This window comes from Haliaeetus leucocephalus, unplaced genomic scaffold, assembly GCF_000737465.1.
Source record: "Haliaeetus leucocephalus isolate CR32 unplaced genomic scaffold, Haliaeetus_leucocephalus-4.0 Scaffold848, whole genome shotgun sequence".
In the NCBI taxonomy this organism is placed as follows: domain Eukaryota; kingdom Metazoa; phylum Chordata; class Aves; order Accipitriformes; family Accipitridae; genus Haliaeetus; species Haliaeetus leucocephalus.
This window is the reverse complement of record NW_010973284.1, coordinates 17,209,670-17,229,004: the sequence shown is the minus strand read 5'-3', so window position 1 is coordinate 17,229,004 and position 19,335 is coordinate 17,209,670. Positions and strand designations below refer to the sequence as shown.

The 19,335-nt window shown below is 37.2% G+C and overlaps 1 protein-coding gene across 2 annotated transcripts in view; it reads left to right on the top strand.

The window, feature by feature from the left end:
• ARHGAP29 (Rho GTPase activating protein 29) overlaps positions 1–19,335 on the top strand; it is a 50,778-nt gene that overhangs the window by 22,418 nt on the left and 9,025 nt on the right. For both annotated transcript variants that reach the window (XM_010582661.1, XM_010582660.1), the window contains exons 2-12: positions 251–394; positions 9,120–9,216; positions 9,581–9,653; positions 13,551–13,611; positions 14,092–14,229; positions 14,517–14,581; positions 15,079–15,189; positions 15,317–15,397; positions 15,555–15,743; positions 15,984–16,121; positions 17,445–17,635. In XM_010582661.1, the coding sequence (XP_010580963.1) occupies positions 251–394; positions 9,120–9,216; positions 9,581–9,653; positions 13,551–13,611; positions 14,092–14,229; positions 14,517–14,581; positions 15,079–15,189; positions 15,317–15,397; positions 15,555–15,743; positions 15,984–16,121; positions 17,445–17,635 (1,288 nt within the window). The remainder of the gene's footprint in view (positions 1–250; positions 395–9,119; positions 9,217–9,580; positions 9,654–13,550; positions 13,612–14,091; positions 14,230–14,516; positions 14,582–15,078; positions 15,190–15,316; positions 15,398–15,554; positions 15,744–15,983; positions 16,122–17,444; positions 17,636–19,335) is intronic.

The window sequence follows — 19,335 nt, the reverse complement described above, 5'->3', positions numbered from 1 at the left end:
CCCCCCCCCCTTTTTTTTTAAGTATACTTGCTTGACTTTTGGGGAGAAATTAGTAAATGGCATACAACATTGCAGGTAAATTGTTGGCAAATGATAGTATAACTTTTTTTTTAACAATTTCTTTGTTCTAAGCAGGCCTAGCTTCCATATGGCCTAGACTTAAGTGCAGCTGAATACCATCAAAGTGGTTTGTAATGTGATGAGGTGTAATTCACTGTTTTAATGTAGTTTCTCCTTTGCTTTTTTTCAGAAAATCAAGATGGCCTGCATCAGGTAGTACACGAACGCCTGGGGGAGTTGCTACGTGTTTTAAAAGCAGTGATAAATAAACATCAGACTCTAAACTCAGTTGATATTCTTAGTGCTGCAGGAACAGTTATTGCAAAAGTAAAAGGTAAGGAATTACTACCTTTCATATTCTTGGAAAATTGTAATTAGTGACTTGATTGACTCTGCCTTGGAGTTACAGATAGGTTTCTGTGTATACAGGAGAAACAGGGTTTCTTTGCCTTTACCTTAACACTTGTCTAAAAATACTTTCTCTAAGTGAAAAGTAATATTAGATATCATGTTCTCCTGCTGATGTAATAAAATTCTGTGTATAGGAAGCTAGCTGCAGACCACGCTGAATTCCAAAAGCACAAGCTTTTGATCTTGAGCTTTTCTTTACCAGTGTATCACAGAATAATAAACCTCATGTTTATCCACTTAGAGATTTGCCAAAAATCTTTGCTTAATTCTATAAATTTGTAGGGTTGGTGGTGTATTTACATCAAGTGAAGAAATAACTAAATGAGCAATCCAAATCTGAATGGCCTAACAGTTATAAATGCCACAAACAGATCATAAGCATGGTAAAGGTGTCAACAGCCAAAAAAAAAAAAAAGCCTTGCAGACATAGACATTAATACTTTCTATTGCTGGCGTTTGCTGCTGCAGTTCTCTGCATGTCAGATCAATGCAAATAAAGCACACAGTTGCTCCAGCCCCATAAACTATATCTGTTTCTTTTTTGTGTAGGCTTTGACTGCAGCTCTCCCTACTCTGGAATAAGTAGAGTGTATTACTGTGGACCCAGTACAGGTTTTTTCTATGTGGCATGGAGAATGCTTTGAGTAGGGTTAAACCTCCACCTCTTGCCTGTGTTAGTCATGTGGACCATCTTCCTTCAGAGACGCATAATTTAGTTTTTCTCCTTATTCTAGGGTTTTTCCCCTTGTTTCCTAATTATCTTAGTATGTCTGAACATACACTGCTGATTCAGTAAAGTAGAAATATCAGTTAAAATGCTAATGTGTTTAGCTGCCTGATTCCTATATCTTGGATTCTTGCAAGCTTCTTATGGATTCTTCCTATTGATACATAGTTTTGCCAGTTTGCTTGATCTGGGCAGGTACTAGCAGCCCTCCTTGCATTTTCCTCCTGCTACATGTAGTTTCCTATAGATCTGTCCCTGGTATTTGAAATGATCACAGGATTATAACTGCAACTTTTGAGAACTTGCTTTAGGGAATTGTACGTAACAGTAGAAATGCCAAGGATATTCCTGAGAGGTTACTGTTTGTCTTGTTGATCTTGGGAAGAGTTAAGTACATGTGTACAATGGTAATCAGATATTTATACATGAGAACAGGTTAAATGTTTAGTGAACATAATTCTACATCCACCTTAGACAAGCTGATTCCATGCTTAAGTGCTATGGTAAGATCACTGTGTGTCTTCCACTCACCCCTAATTTCAGTGAACGCAGGACAATGTTCAACTGCTCTTTCTTTAATTTAAGAAACATTGAGGAGAACTGACTTCAGGTATGCAAGTAAATCAAATTATATCAACCTTTGCTAAATCATTTTTCCAAAAACTACTGCAATAATATCTATCCTCTTTGGACTACATAGTTTATCAAGGTTGTTCTTGATATGCAGGGTCCCAAACTGATCACTGTTTGTACTGTTCAAGTTTAACATTACAGAGTAAAACAGTAGAATTACTTTCCTTGTCTCACATGGTAACATTGTTGATTGACTCCATAATTGTGTTGGCCTTTTGTCAATTTTTGTGTTCGGTTTAAAGTGTATGGTAAGTCCAAGGTCACTTTATGTAGTTCTAGTGCTGAACCAGTTTTCCAGATCTAGATTTATATATTCTCCCTCCTACCCCTCCACTTCTGAAGTGGAGAATTAAGCACTTTGTTGAATTACATAATCCATTCCTCCAGAGCACTCGCAGCCTTCTGAATTTGATGCTGTACATATTTTTTTTCTCTTCTTGGTGGTCACTGTTCCATCATACAGTTTCAATAGCACTGAACCCTGGGCAGATGCTTTGGTGTTTCATACATTTTCTTGTATATATCTGTTTCTACTTGGTTTGATGAGTAGCTGTTCTTTGAATAGTTATTTTAGGATTTCGTTCATTTCCCTTGGTAGTTAGCAGAAGAAATAATTGTAGTACTAAGCCTTTTCTTGGCAATACAGATATTCACAAATACTTTCTAACTTTCTCCCCAACAGATTTTAGTTCATATAGTTAATATGTTTGCACTTGAAGTAGGCTACCCACTAACATTTGCATTGTACAGTTCACTCGCTGTTAATATATTGAGTTTATGAGGAGCTACAGTCATGGAGGGATTGCATTATTTTAGATATGAAAAAAACTCCTACTGTTAAGAAACCACTGTGCATATTGTATAATTACAGAATTTTGAAAGTAACTCCACTCTATTGTTTTAAGAATGCCACTTGAAACAAAAGCAGAACAGTTATGTCTTCCAGTTTTCTGTCAGATGTGTTCAAGTGGGTCAAGTTGTAAGACCATACTTTAGGTACATCTGAAAAGTCTGTGTTCAGCCATAGCTCACTTGAACTATCTTAAATATGATCTTGTATGATGAGAAACCTCTCAAAGAAAAAAGGCATGAAAGGAGTTGTTTTTGTTATGGTAACAGTCTTCGTCTCTGAGCTGGAACTGGGCTCAAGTTTTTACTTTCTCCCCTCTCGGTTACATTACTTTGTGAATAATTTTCTCATTGGCAGTGCTTTGACAGTACTGAAAATCTAGCTTCAGGGCTCCTGCTACGGTATCCGAAGTACAGTGATGATATGGTGCATAGATCTGATACAAATGCATTCTTCCAGCTTGAATAAATAGATAAAAAGTGTTTTCTGATGGAATGAAAAGTTATGGCATGCAGTTGCTGTTCATAGCATTTTCACTAATTTCTGATTGAGTTATTCATCTGTCTCATAAGCAGCATATGTTCTGGACCTAGAACAGAGAGGTTGGTGTAAACTGTCTGGTTGTTCTGTGCCTACAGCAAACACAAACTCGCTCTGTGGCAAATCGTTGTTCCTGTGATCCAGTGCTGTGTGACTTGGCCTTGCAGAGTTCCCAAGTTAATTGCAAGGAAACGGAGCTCCGGATCATGCTAAAGAAGGTGGTCTTGGTCAGTCCTGCCTCAATATTTGTAGTCTTTGATACAAAGAGGTACTTTCTTATCAAGACTTCAGTAACGCCTATCAGTGTTTGCTCAGCCACGTATTGTATTCCTTATGTGGCTGGAGATGGAAATGGGGACTTGCAGGGCATCAGCTCTTTCTGAGCAATACTTTGGTCCTACTTCTACTTCTCTGAGAACAGCAAAACCTTTGCTGTATGAAAAGGGCCTACCTCCCCCCAGCATAACCTGTGGTAGATGTGAAGGCAGTTTGTCTTTAGCACCTGTTTGGTTTTTACAACTGTTTTTTGTGTGAGGCTCATACTGGTCTGTGTTTGTATTCAAACTGAAGTGTAAGACTGCTGGAACTGAGGAAGCTGAACTAAAAATACAGCATGTTGTGGTGAATTGTAAGCATATCAGACCTCAAGTTTGCTTACAGTAGCCTGTCGGTAACACATGTGTTCACAGGTTTTCAGCTGTGGTTATGTCACTAGAAGTAATGTAACTTTTGAATAAACAGGAAGCGACAAGATTGTGAGGAGCTGGTAGGACAGAACCAGTATCCTTTTTCCTCTTGTCTTCCCAGGCAGTGTTAATGTGACATTATGAAAAGTTCATCTGACTCATCTGTTTCTTGTCACTGGAGGACAGAGCTATAAAAAGACATGGAAGCACTCTGTATCTGTAGTCAGATTTATGACTAGGAAGAAGATTAACCTTGCACGGAAAATTTCTGATGTTTATTTAGGAGAGGATGAAATAGAAACAAGCTGGGATTTACATGTGATTTCCTCCCCCTCCACCCCCTTCAGAAATAGAAGCATAACTGGTTTAGGTTCTAGAAAGACCTTTTTGAATCTTTGCATAGTGCTAGGGTTTCAAATCTAGTTTGTATATGGAACTTCATGTAGGGGCAAATGTTTTTTTTTTGACAAGTAACTGCATTTGCTCTTTAATGAAATCAGTTACAATAACTTTGGAATCAGTGATGGTCAGTGACTCTGGCTTGTGAAGTATTCTTACAAGTGTGACAAGTTGCACTGTGATTTAAACCTAATGTCCGGTGCAGACAGACCACCTCCTTTAAATTGCTGTAAGTGGGAATATTTTGAATGCTAGCAAAAATTAGAGTGCTTGTGCCCCTCCTTCAAGGCTCTCAGCCATTTCTCAGGTCCTTCAGCGGGAATGATATGAATGTGCTTGTAGTTCTGCTTTGGATGTCTAATGCTTTTCCTTTGGACAGATTGAAGGAAAAACTAGCTATAGCATGTTACCTTAATCTTGCTACAGAGAATGATATTTGGCACAACAGATAATGTCAGACTTTTACCATTTTAAACTGAGGTTGCAGGAAAATGTAGGGGAAAAGAAACTTAATTTCTCTGGTTATATCTTCGACATGACATGGTTCACTGGGCCTCTTTGCTTGGACTCTACTACTTATACATGCTTACTTGAGTGCTTCATAAAGAGTGTCTTTTAAATTATCTGGAAGAGTTGAGACTTCCTGAAGTGTCTTGCTTGGAACCTGTTTACTCTCATGTTTCTGGAAGTCACTTCCCAGTCTGGCACACCATCATAATCATAGTTGTTATTTTCCCACTCAGTGTCTTTAAACAGTTGATGGCCCCAGAGTACACAGTTTTCCTGATCCCATGCTGAATTCAAGTTTGTACTGGTTTGTTTTTTTCTAAATTGCACCTTTTGATTGAATGCAAATTGAATCACTAGAATGAATGCAAATCCAGGTAAAGCTGAAAATTGCACTTATCTTGTAGAAATTCCCTGTTTAGGTTTGGGGTTTTTTTCCTAACAGTTCTGCAGTGAAGTTAAATACCTCTAGCAAGGTGAAGTAATTTCAGTTTTGTTGGTGTATCTGTGATGTAAATTCAGAGCAAAATTTATTATGGAGGGAGTAGGAAACAGTTCTTCAAACTTGCCTTGTTGGCATCCAGCTAAAGCTGGGGAGGCTGCCAGACTTGGTAGTAAGCACAGGCTGGTGAAATTATATGGCACAGAGAACTAAAAGTACAACAGTGGGGCCTGGACAGCCTACTGATCCTCTCTAGCTGTGAGATCCTAAGAATACTCTTCTTCTGCCTCTTTCCAGTCTGTATACTGCTGCTGTTTACTCAGGTTGCTCCCCACATTTTTTTTACACGTTTTTAAAGATGAGAGGTAATAACAACAAGTATTACAAGTCTTCATTTTGGGAGAAGGAGTGGGTTTTGGTCTTGGTTTTTTTTGTTTGTTTGGGTGGTGTTTTTGGTTTTGAGATAGTTCTGAAAGGTTTTTGAAAGCGTTGTTGGGAGTTTAAGGACAGAAAACTGGTTGTAAAGGTATTCAGTTCCAAGAAGTCAGCCAGTTGCTTTCTGCTTAAAAGTCAGCTAGTAAAGTATGGATTGAAGATCTATTTCTAAGGAAATAGGTGGTGAAGTTACCGTATCTGTCTATTAGGTATGAGAAAATTGACCCGCAAAGAGTAAATTCTGCAAGCTGGTGTAGTTTAGACTTGCCGAGGCAGGCAGCTGGTAAGGTAGCTTTGCTGCTGCCAGTCCTGCATGTGTCTATGGGGAGGGGGAAGGAGGAAGCAAGTGGACTCCTGTGGACTCCAGCATGGCCGTGTCCCCTGGGTTTTCTGGGCTGTGCTGTCTTGATTTGGCTGGAAGGGGACAAGAGAGCATTGCAGAAGCTTGTGTGCTGTGGTCGCTGTGAGCTGTCTAAGCATCATCTTTTAAAGGCCCTGGTTGCACTTTGGTCTTGACAGCTGACAGCCTCTTCTTCACAGTTTCAGAAGCATTGCTCAAATGTCCTCAGGCACTGCTTCAGCTTCTGGGATTCTGGCTTCCAAAACTTCCATGGCTGTTAGTGGTTCCCCAGCCTGTTCTGTGCTTGATTCAGAAAGCTTTTGATGGCATGACCCAAGAGTTGAAACTTTGCAGTGTCTTGCAGCATTTTGATGAGGTTGCCAAATCCACCTCAATTTGAAGACAGCTTTGCCAGCCTTGGAAATACACATCTACTTTAATACAAGCTAGGCTTGCGTTTCAGGTACTGGATTCCAGATTTTAATGTATTGCTATCATATGATTATTTTAAAGTTCATTACATGACATCTAAACTCTTACTTAAAAGCGTTGTTAAGTTGTATACTTGCTTTGAAATCTGTAGAACTATAGATAGATAGCTGTCCTTTCCAGACTTGGAAAGATTACTAAAGTTCATTGTTGTCAGTAGCTATTGTGTGCAGTCAGGATGTCCTGGGGAAAGAGCGTGCATGGTTTAAAGTTGATGTTAAGTACATCAGCATTCCAGTGGTAGTAAGCTAGAAGAAAGCTGTTTGTATTCCACTGAATTACTAAGAGCTTGGACTAACCTTTTTTGGGAGAAGGGGTAATTCTGAAAAACTTGATATTGGTATTCCATTTGTGATGGATCCTGAAAAGAAAAGATTTTTCTGGTATATAAAGTGTAAAGCTTAACAAAACTCTTCCTGGAACAGGAAGGCAGAGTGAAACAGCGTTTCTTTAGGGAGAGGCTATCTATATTAATGTCTCGTTAACAAAGTGAAAGAAATGCTTTTTCTCTGAAGACACTGCAGCTAATGGATATACGAATGTCTCAGTGGTAAGTGCTTTGAATGTATAGACAGTTTTTGTTGGTTCCTTTTAATTTTGAAATAGTTTGCATTTAGTGCTGGCACTCAAATGATTTTTCCAGTCATTAGTGGCTGGTAATCAATAGATCTCATAGTAACTGTTGTTGCTTAATGATTTGGAATCCAAAGTTTAGATTTATAAGCGGTGTTATCTCTGGAAAGCTGAAGTTTTCAACTAACCTTAATTTAAAAAAATAAAGAAATCCACTGCTATTTACAAAGGTGTTAAAAAAAAATTTATATTCTGTGGAGCTTTATTGAGTCTTATGTCAAACAAAGGTGCCAGAGGCATTTTTTTATGTAATTGCGAAGTGTAGAAGAATGGGGAGGTAGGAGAAGCCTTAATTTAGCAAGGAACTGTGGCAACAGAGACAGTTAATATTTTTGTAATAAGTGGCGATTTTTTTTTTTTACTGTAAGCTTATTACAACACGTTCTTCCAGATTTGCAAGTAATTGTGAAAATAGCCCATGAGAAGAATACGTATTTTCTGTAATACCTTTGTATAGAAATAGTTGTTACAAAAATGTTGATCAGGTGTGTTGTCATGTTGTATAAAAAGGAATGGATTCAACTGTGTTAATTTACTAGTTAAAAACTTTTCCTTTCACAAAGGAAGTCTAATGGGGCAGCAGATTACTGTACTTTCTTTGTTTGTTACCCATTAGTGTTTAGGCACCTGGCAGGAAGTTTGAATACTTTTCAAGATTGAAGTCTGTTACCTTGATAAGAAAATGTGTATAGAATGGGCAACAATTTAATGTGATTTAATTTTTGCTACTTCTAGAAATGATTGCAGTCTATTATTTCCATACTTGTACTTGAAATGTAAGGAGTATACATAAATTAACATTGTCACAGTTCTTGCAAAAAGTGATGAATTAGGGGTGAATAGCTGTATGTGTCATTGCGGTATCTCTGAAACAGATGAACATAAGTGTAACTTAGGCATCTAGATAATTAATAATATTGGATTGCTTAAAAAAATTAAACTTTTTAAAAAATAAATACTAATGTGAAATTGTCGCTTCTCACAATGTAAAATTGGGAAAACTTCCATCCAGAGGGCTCAGCTTTGGCACAAAGGAATGTATGTGACTTTTCTACAAAAAATTTCCCAGTTACCAACGAACAAGAAGTTAAGCTGGAAACAGGCAAAAATGGATGTGCTTTCTGCCTTTTCCTTTCTCTCTCCTCCTGCTTGTCCAGTAGTTGTTAATAGAAACTCTGGATGAATCATTCTTCTTGTCTCATTATTCCAGTTTGTCATGGAAGCATGTTAAAAGCTCAGTGTTGAGTGGCTAAATACTTGTCTTCATAACCAGTTTAAATCATATAGTTTGTCCAGGAACACTCCTCTTCCTATTTTTGGAACGACGACGGTTACGCTCAGTTTTTTCCCCACTTTTAACAGGCAAAACTGAACGGCTTTTGCCAGACTGCGGAGCTAATAATTAAAGGGTTTTGCAATGGACACTACCTTTTGGTGGCTTTCTGTTTGCCTATACTCAAGCCAGATATCCTGTGTTTGGGATGGATACATAGGATCACATACAGTCGCAGGGGGGACACCCCCCATAAACTACTGCTCCTGGTCTGAATTCTGAAATTTCTGCCCAGAAAAGAAACAGTTTTTCAAATACTTGACTGCATTTCTGAGCAACTTTGGGTGTTGCTGCTGCTGTGTGATTTGACTCTTGCTAGTAAATGACTGTTTCTCTCTTCCCCTCACGTTACTATCATGTTCCCACACAAAGCTGCTTCTTAAGTGGGAAAATAGAGGAAGTGAAAGGGTAGTCTGATTTCATTGTGGGAAGCATCTGGATTGTGTTAATTTCTTTCCTTTAGTGTTTACTTTATTACTAATCTTCTTTAAAACTGTGTTTTTTCAATTGTTCAGAAAAGTATAATGTTGCATGTTCTGTAGGAGACTTTGCGTATCAAATTTGTCTTTAGGCCTAGTAAACTTGCTTGATTGACCCCATCTCTCACCCATTGGTTTTAATTTTTTTTCCTAAGCGGTGAACTTCAAAGAAGTTAACGAAGAAAACAAGAGAGAACTCTTCAGTGAAATATTTTCTTCCATTGAAACGTTGGCATTCACCTTTGGAAACGTGTAAGTTGGAATCCAGAACGAGTTTTTAAAGAGCTCAGTGGAGCCGAATCGAATTAAACAACAACAACAACAACAAAAACTTTAGTTTTCTTTTGGACAAATATTATCTGATAAACTAATTTAAATTAATCACATCCAGAACAAGTTTACTGCTTTGTTTGGGTGTTTTGGGGTTTTGGGTTTTTTTCTGAACAAGGAAAATGATGGTATAGAAATTGCAGGGAATATAAGACTGCTTCTAAAAATTATTTGCAGAACTTTTAAAGGATATTAGAAACACTCTCTGAATTTTTGTTCTCTGTGCTATGAAATTGCTTGGTGAGGTAAAGTAATGAAGTAACACAATTCTTTGTTTTTCTGGCAGTGTTTCAGACTTCCTTATGGGAGATGTAGACAATGGCTCGTCATTGGGACTTCCTGTATCTCGGAGAAGTCGGGTAGGCTAAACATGTTCTCTTGGAGCGTGGAATGATATCTTTTAAAGGAGATTTTCATTTCCACTGAAACTCTGTGCTTCATGGGGCTGGGACACTGAGTGTTAAAACAAGATTAAACCCATGAAAAAAATGCATTCAGGGTTTTGGATACTTGAATGTATTCTCAGTTCTGAATGCTAGTGATGACTCAACAGGGCTAGCACTCAAATATGTAAATGATAACCTACTGTAATTGTATTTCAGATTTTTAAATTGTTAAAGTGAAAAGAACTAAATACTTAAAAGTAAGATACTTGAATGATTTGCATGCTGGAGTAGTTAAACAGACCTGTTAGACCTAGAAGCTAAAGGTTTAATGACCTCTGTTTGGCTTTTAAAGACTAATATTCATAACAAAATAACCTTTTCTTCTTCCAGAGCCCAGTTTGTGCTGTAGCTGTTTCAACAACAATTCACTAAGAGAGCTGAAATAGCACTGTCAACTTATAGGTAGTCAAAGAAAAACATTAGCGTTTTAAACTCCCCTTCAAACACTTTGAAGGTGAGATTAAAAAATGCTCAGTACCAAATTCTGTTATAAATTTTTGTGTATCTAGAAGCAGACTTTCAAGTAAATCAAGTCAAATTAAAAGTTACATGCAAGGAAAATGCAATTGATAATTGGTGTGTATGACAAGCTAAATTGTAGCGAGGTTAAAAATTTTAGATTGTGGGTTTGTTTAAAGGCTTCATTGAAATATACTTAAGGCTTCACATTCTTTGACACAGGCTTGATCATAGTAATGCTCTGCAGCTACAGCTGAGTAGTCTTTTTATATTTTCACTATGTTTGATAACACACATGTGAAAAAGATGGATGATCACAGAAGTTCTACTTCTGTAGCTGCAGCAAAACTCATCTTTGCAAACAACATGGAGGGGAAGGAGGCTGCTTGGAAAACTGGTTCCAGCAGACTTAGAATCAGATGATTAGGTTGCTGATAAAAAGTATGAAATAAAATAGCATAGAAGCCAGCATCTTATGTAACTTAAATGAGATGATTTGAACAAATACTATTTCAGCTATTCAGTTCACCAGCAGAAGGAAGATGCTGAATTTGCCAACATTTTAATCTTGTAATGGCTTTGCAATGCAAAAGCATCGTGTTCCTGGAATGAGATGGTCCCATGTATTGTATTGTGAAAGTGAATGCCTGGCTAAAAGATCATTCTGAACATGGGGGTTGGGGACGACCAAGGGCAAATTAGAATATAGCGAGATGAAGAAGGAATTCTATTCTAGATGCTCCAGAAGTCACTAGCTTATATTTAAAAGTCTTTTTTTGTAGTGTAATTTGCTTTTCCTAACGTGGAAGGGAACAACTATAAATTTTAGAGCAGGTAGGATGATATGGTTCAATTTCTTGGAAATCTGTCTTAAATTTAAGTGCATTTTCATTCAGGCAAATAAATACACATTTAACAGATGAAGCATTTCACTTTGATTTGCAATTCAGAGAGCAATTTGGAGGCCAACTAGGTGTTGAGTGTTAGGAGTTAAATGCAAAATACTGAAGTAGCTATATTAACTTTTCATTCCTGTAGATGTGTACATTCAGTGGTTGAATGTAGCAGCTAGCTGTATCTTAGAAATATTAGAGCATAACATTTTGGTAGAATTTAACATGTAAATGCTTTGAGGGTTAATTAAGGAGAGATATTTTAATTGCCTGTTAAGTTGGGGACCTCCCTAACTAAGCTGTTGAGGATTTGCTCTAAGGAGGGTGGGGGCTGATCTTGCTTCTCTTGACTGCAGGGGAGTCTACATTCTTTAGTTCAGACATTCCACTTGGAAGCTTAAGTTAAATGATATGTATACCCCCTCTTAGCAAATGTAATTGTTCTCATTTTAGCCCTTGTAGTACAACCAGAAGTACAAGGTGGAAGCAAAGATATTTCTTAATTAAAAACAGAAGAGCTTTAGAATACATTGGAAGAGACGAGACAGGCATGTCTGACCTTTCATTACTCAACAAGCTATTTGGATGTGATTTGATGCTATGTAGATCTGAGAGTATAATAAAGGAGAAGGATAACATTTTCAAAACGTGTGCAGAGATTTGTCTCTGTCAGGGTGAGAGTTCTTGAGTAATGGGGGAAAAAAGGCAGAAGAGACTGGTTGAAGTTGAGAAGTGAAATCTGTCTAGAAGTCAGGCTGTTTTTTTATTTTTGCTAGGCTCACTGGGTTGAGTCACTGGATGCTTGAGGGGGCAAGCTATATGGGTCAAGTTATGGTACTAAGTTGTAGGACATAAGTAAAAGTGGTTGTCCATGTACTTGCTTTTAAAATCTGGTATTACATATTTACAGTGGGTGAATATAGATGGATGAATGAGCATTGATTAGCTGCCCTAACTAGACTGTGTGCCTGAACTACTGGAAAGGAGTGACAGTTCTCAGGACTAAAATGATTTAAGTCTTTTAGAATGGGAAATAATTTTTAGGACCAGAACTTTAAGTGCCTCCTGAGTTAATATAAAGTATGGGGTTTTTCCTCTTACTTGTTCTTCCCTAACAACTATATGCCACTTTAAAATCTACTTGAAGACAATAATACTTTATACCTAAATCTAGGAATGTTCAGGCTTTCTGTGCAACCAAATATTGATCCATCTCTAAATTCAGATTATTTTTTTTACTGTTTGGTTGTTAGATAGCTTTGGATGGATTTTCTAACTGTTCTGAAAAAGCCCTTCCATTTTACTGAAACTCTCTTTTACTAAACAGCAATTGTACTGGTATTCTGCTTTCTTAGGAATGGAGCTGCTCCATAGACTGTAGTTTGATTCTGTTGAATGTAATTGATGATTAATACCTTGCATGTTTTGGTATATGGAAAGCTGCTTTTGCTGTGAAGTAAACAATGATGATGGAAGGATTTTTGTGTGATTTATGATCAGTTTCCATTTACATTTAAGAAAACAAACAAACAAAAAAGAACTACTTGCATCATTGTTAGTGTGCTCTATTTTAGCTGTAAGCCTGAAAATAAAACGGCATCTAAGTCTGAAATGGAAACAAGCTGTTCTTGTAAAGCTTAAGGCCACCTTGCAGCTATTTCTTGGCCTTGTCTTCTGCTTGCTCTCTGCTTCTGAGTTTTCAAGAGTAGTTTATTCATTTAAAATGATGTAGGGTTATGTTGGGTTTTGTTAGTTTGTTTTTTTTTAAAGGAGGTGGTGGTTACTGGGTAAGCTTTTTATTCATTTAAATTTGTTCAGCAGCCTGGTTTACAGCACAGTCCTACAAATAGTTCAACTTGCACAGTTAAAGGGGTAGCAACATGCAGCATGAGGACAAAGGTAGGGATGAAATCTTGTGCTAAATTCCTTTTATTATTGGATTAAATTCTGTCAGGTTGTACTGATTGTCAGGGCTTCATTGGCAAGTGCTGCTAGTCAGCTGTTGTGCCTACAGTGCACACCAAGTAATTTAGGAGAAATGGTAACTTTATTCCCTTGAGGAAGAAATACAGGATTCTAATGGCTTGTAGAATGGTGTGTGTTATATGTATATGTGACATTAGGTCTGTATGAAATGCTTTTTAAAAGATAGGCAGGGATCTAAAAAAATCTGGAGGTCACTTAACCTGATTTGTTAAACAATTAACTCTTTCATCACAGCCTTTCAAGATTGTTGATTTAAAGGTATATAATGATTCCTTGCTATTTGTTATGTCTCAGTTGACAGCTATGGGAGCTTAGAAGGTATTGTGCCTTAGATGAGAGGGAGTTACAGTACAGTTTGTTGCTTTATCTGCAAAAAAAGAAAGGGGCAGATGATGCCTTTTATTTTGTTAGGCTGTCGGTTCCAGTGAGAGCTTTTCTTTGCTAACTTAATGTTTTGTTTCTTGTACACTAGTCTTTTGAGAATCTTTCTGTGGAATCTGGGGGCTCACTGCATGAGAGGGATGATATTCAAGGTAGGTCATTAATATTAATAAACACCATTCTGTATCTGTGTTTTCATCTTCTAAAATGTTTTAAGTAGGTTGCTTGGTCACTTTTTTACACCTATGCTGCCATTAAAACTTCACTGTAAAAAAATATGCTATTGCAGATATTGTATGCTTTTGTGAATGACCAACCTGGGCTGCTTTTCGGGGGCGGAGGGGAAGAACCACAGCCTGAAGCACTTCTCTATGTCATCATATTATTAGTGACTTGTTGGGTCACTTTCTTTAAGAAAGTTATGCTGACCATATGACTACTTCAGGTAAAATACTGTGACCCTTTAATTTGTTCTAAAACCTCTTGTCAGTCCTGTTTAGAATCAACTAGCATTAAAGACCAACTCAAGATCAGAGCTGCTTAAGCATTCACAGTTGGCTAATACTGGCTTTGCTCTCAGTGTGTGGTCATGTCTAAAATTCACTTCTTTGTGTTCGATGCTTTATTTTCAGGACATCTTCGAGCCGAGGAGGTTGATAGCATGCTCCTAAGAAATGACAGTGGAATTGAATCGGCTCTGTCCTATGCTAAAGCATGGTCAAAATATACCAAGGATGTAGTCGCGTGGGTAGAGAAAAAGCTTAGCTTGGGTGAGTGGCTCTTTCTGGCATTTAATCAGCTTTGTCATGATGAAATTAAATCTGTTGTCAGGCCTCTGTGCTGCAGACTGTCAATAATGTGATTTCTAAATTAGTAGCTGTTCCACTGAAGTGGACAGAACTGTTGCACATTTCCTGTAATTAAAGGCCTGAAACAAAGTGAAGGTGGGCCCCTCTGTAGCCTATCTGTTAGACAAAAAATGTAAAAAGCATTTATTTAGCATGTGGTACAACTATTAGTGTAAACAGTAACTGTGATTTTTATTTTTTTTTAACAGAAGTGGAGTGTGCTAAAAACCTAGCAAAAATGGCTGAAACTGCTAAAGCTGTTGTTGGACACCAGGTGAGTACATCTTAGGGGCTTTATTTTGAAGTCTTAAATATGTATTGGATGCCTTGCCCAAAAGTAAAACTTTGGGGATGTTGAGGTATGGATTTTTAAGTTGATACAGAATTGATTTATACTGTAAATCACTGGTTAAAACATCTGCTGTATTTTATGTCTTCCCATCTCCTATGGAAATTTGGATATATACATTTATTTTTGTTGAAAATGCAGAATAGCTTTGTAGTTTTCACAATATGCTTTTTTCTGTCTAATATCTTGTATGCTTTGTGATTTGGACTTGTAGACTTCTCTTTCAGAGTGTTTTCTTAGTAAGATGAGGCATAGCTGAGAAATTACTCCTTTCCTATATTCAGACCTAACTCAGACTTCCACAGACATATAATACCTTACTAAATTTAATTGAAAATCTAGTTCAATTATACAGACATGTAGAATGTCAGCATACCTCCACCTTACCTAGAACATTAATGTTTTGTTGTGTGTAATTTTAGGATTATATGCCATTCCAATCAATATTCATTAATGCTTTTCAAAATGATATTGAGAACAATCAACTTTGGCAACAAACAGCTGCTGCTCTCCAGTCTAACAAATTTGTGCAGGTAAGCTCAAAGAAAAAGACAAAGATACTGTTTCGGTTTTTAAGAAGTTCTGTAACAGCACAGATTTATTCAAAAGATGAAACTTGCAGCCTATAAGCCTTTTATGTACTCAATGTTTCCTATCTAGCCTCTTCTTGGAAGGAAAAATGAATTGGATAGACAAAGGAAAGATATCAAGGAGCTTTGGCAGCGAGAACAGAAGAAAATGGTTGGTATTTCTTTCGTATCTAACAATGTTCAATCTAAAATTCTTAAAAAGGACAAAACTTTCAAACTAGGCTGTTATGCACTTAATTTCACATTAAATAACTGGAAAATTAAAATCATTAAGTCTTTTGTGTCTTTCCTTTTGTTGCATTCTGCAGCAAGAGCTGGAAGCTGCTCTAAGAAAAGCAAAATTGCTATATGCACAGCGTCAAGATGAGTATGAAAAGGCAAAATCATGCACTGCTCGTGCTGAGGAGGAACATCTTAGCTCAAGTGGAAGCTTTGTGAAAGATTTCAGCAAGCAACTGGAAAAAAAACGAAGGCTAGAAGAGGAAGCTCTTCAAAAAGTAAGAGTTCTTCCTTGCTTTTACAGTTACGCCTACACTGGTTTTACTCAGGCTTTCACAATGGGAGTATTCAAGCAAGCGTTCTGTTCTTAATTCTTAAATGTAATCATGCTATGCTCTTTTGGGCTTTTATCCTAAATGGGAATCTCCAATTACAAGCATCTTGGTGGGTTTTTTCTTGCTTATAATATCAAGGCCTGTCTGTAGTCCATCAACCCTTTATACTTGTGTTTTCTCTAGGCTGAAGAGGCCAATGAACACTATAAAGCAAGCATGGCAGAGGTTGAAGAAAAAAGAAATGATTTGGAAAGCTTTAAAAGTGATGTCTTAACACAGCTTCGGGAGCTTATTTACCAGTGTGATCTTACTCTTAAAGCTGTAAGCATGCTTTTTAAAATATGTTTGGCACAGATATATAAATATTGTTAACACTGTAGATGGGGCTTTCTCTTAGTCTTAACTGCTTAAAATAGAAAGTCTTCAGAAGGACAGAGGTCAAGCCAATAGAAAAAGAAGGAAAACTTTTAATATGTTTGTGGTGGTCTCTTTCTGTTAGAGCTTTAAAAAAAAGAGGCGGGTGGGGTGTTACATGTCTTGAATGGTTTGGGGGTTTTTATGAGCTGTTGCCTTGCAAGACCCTGACTATGCAATTCTTGTAAAATCTAAGAATATTGATGGCAGTACCGTTACTCCGTTGCTTAAGAGTACAGCTCCCTGTTTCCATTATTGTCATTAGTGCATAAGCAAAGATGATGGGCTCATGAACAGAATGGACATTAAATGCGATAGCAGTATGGAGCCTGCTAATCTTGATGACAGTCTCAATTATTACAGGACCTGTTGTGACTAATTTAATGTATTAATTTACTGCATGTAAATAAGCAAAGGATCGTGTATATCTACAGTATGTCTCCATACACACGTTTTTAAAAAAGCTTTAAGAGCACATTATGCCAATAGATGTGTACTTTTTCTAGATGAGACAAAGACAATTTAATTTGGGGGAGAGGGGGTGGAAACCAAATATATACACATGCTTCATCCTCAAGCAACCCAAAAAACAACCCATAAGACCAGTAGAAAGTTTAGACAAACTTGTCAGTTCAAGTATATCTACATTGCAAACTACTTTGCAACCCCAAAGCTGAAGAAGCACCCATGCAGTGTCCCCTTCCCTGGTCTCTGCCTTGTGATAAAATATTTTAGAAGTTTTATGTAATTTAACAAAGAAAGTGTTCAGTTAATCTGTTCTGTTGGGACAAGGAGTTTTGTCCATTTCTTGTCTTAAGGTGATATGAAGCTCATCTGGGTTTGGAACTCCAACCACTTCATCATTGTAGTTGTGACTAGAATCCCTCCAGAGCACAAAAAATGCCTTTTTGGTAGCAAAAAACCTTGCTGTTTGTCTTGATCAACCCAAAGTGGGTAGCCATTGGAATTGCCTTTGCTACCTGGAGGATTCAATAACCAAGAGAGAAAATGAATACTGGTATCTATACTACAGATGAAGTTTTTGCAGTTGACTTTCAGGAATCTTGCACGAAGTCTATCCCTACAAATGTTACTATTTTCTAGAATTTTTGTAGTCTTACTGTTTAAATAATTTTCTGTTGGGATATTAATTTGGGTTGAGCAAAGTGCAAGTGAAATATCTAGTAAACAATCTACAAATACTGAATTTTTTTTTTTTTCTCCTAACAGGCAACAGTTAACCTGTTCCAGCTGCAGCATGCTCAGGTTGTATCTCTTCCAGTTAACTGCCAATCCCTCTGTGAGAGTGCCAAACTCTATGACCCTGGTCAGCAGTATTCAGAGTTTGTGAAAAGTTTGCCAAAGGAAGGTGTTCCTATTGAATCAGGTTCTTTTGAAACCCAGAGTTCCCAGGTTGATGGGTGAGTCCCAAACTACAGGTGGCATTTGCTTGGTTTAGAATTAAATGCTAGGCACATGTGTTTCACCAGTAAAACAATATTTTTGGAGAAATTAAATGAATCCTGGTGTTTTACCATACTTTACCATTCTCTATTTCTTTGACTCATCTTCTGGTAGATTACACATAATGTTGACATTAAAACCTGACTTTAAATTATGAAGCAGAATGTCATTTTGTGTAATAAGACTTGCTAGAACATTGACAATTGTGCAAGAACTGACTTGTTCCTGTTTTAATGTAGATACTGGTTAATATGAAAAATGTAAATTTTGCACTCTGTAGTGTGGTGTGGCAGTGTTTGACAATCAGTTTAGAAAGTCTGAGGAGGTAGTTTTCCTCTTCTGCAGGCCTTGCTGCTGCACTACCTTCTTTCATATTGTTTACGTTTGGCAACTTTTTGGCAGGAAGTGTTGCTCGATTTCTGTCTCATGTGACTAAAAAAAAGTTGAGAGTCCACATGTCCTTGTGTTATAACTTAATTATTTTTTTCCAACCTGTATGAAATGGCAGTTTTTACTGTTAATCTATTAAAGATACAGCTAATGTGGAAGTAAAGACTACAAGACAAAGACTGCTCCTCCTGTCAGTATGCCAAACGCTTTTCCACCTTTAACTTGTTGTAAAATAGTCATCTTGGCACTAAAATACCATAATATCCATTCTAATCTGTGTGTTTCACAGTTCTACAGGAAAGTGTCGTCATGGTCTTTCAAAGGAAACTAAATACAAAAAACCTAAAGCTTGAGTCAGACTTCTACCAACAAAAGCCAGGAAATTCAAAGTTAAAGCTGAGATTCTTAGTTCTTGTCTGTAAATTTCCTGCCTTTTAAGAATGATTTAGGCTATACTCATAAACTTTGACTTAGGAGGATTTAACTATGCAGCTCCCTGAGAAACTGATGAGCATAAAATTTCATGCTCTTTGTGTGCTCTCCCAGCTATTTACTGCTTAAGATTTATAGGAGTGTGTTTCTTCTCCTCCCCTCTCCCCACCTTTTGTTTTCTTTGACATGGCCTTGTGATTCTTTGTGTACTTGAAGTGATCATTTTTATTGTTTAGGTCTGTATTTATTTAAGGGACAGTAGCTTGGACAAATGCAAATGATAATATTTTAAGTCTTTATTTCCTTCAGCTGGATAGGGTAGAACTGATTAAGGAACAGCTTCCTGACTGCTAAACTTGGCTAGCAGGCCATTTTGTCCACAGGGTGCTTCAGCATTTTACATTAATTACTGTTAACAGTTTTCTGTCCTTATCTTGAGAGCAGATTTTCACAACAGACTCATTATAAGCTCTCTGGCAGCTTCAAAATATTTTCTGTGCTTTTAAAAAAGCACAGCATTTTTAATGCCTGTATGTTTATAGGTGAATGGTCCTGATGGCTGGGCAGAGAATATTTTATGCTTTCTTCCAAAAGTAGGATGCAATAGCCTCTGAATTATTCTGATCTTTAGATGAACAGATTTACTGTTTTTTCGAAGTCTGCAAAACAACAGTCATAATACCTTGCAGAGATGTAGAAAAGCTGATTTATGGGGCAGGGGGGAGGGAAGACTGGGAAACTGCACATATTTAATTAAAAATAAATTGCCACCTTTTTTTTTTAAACTTTGGCTTTAATGATTACATGTCAAATATGTATGTTCATGAACAGCAAT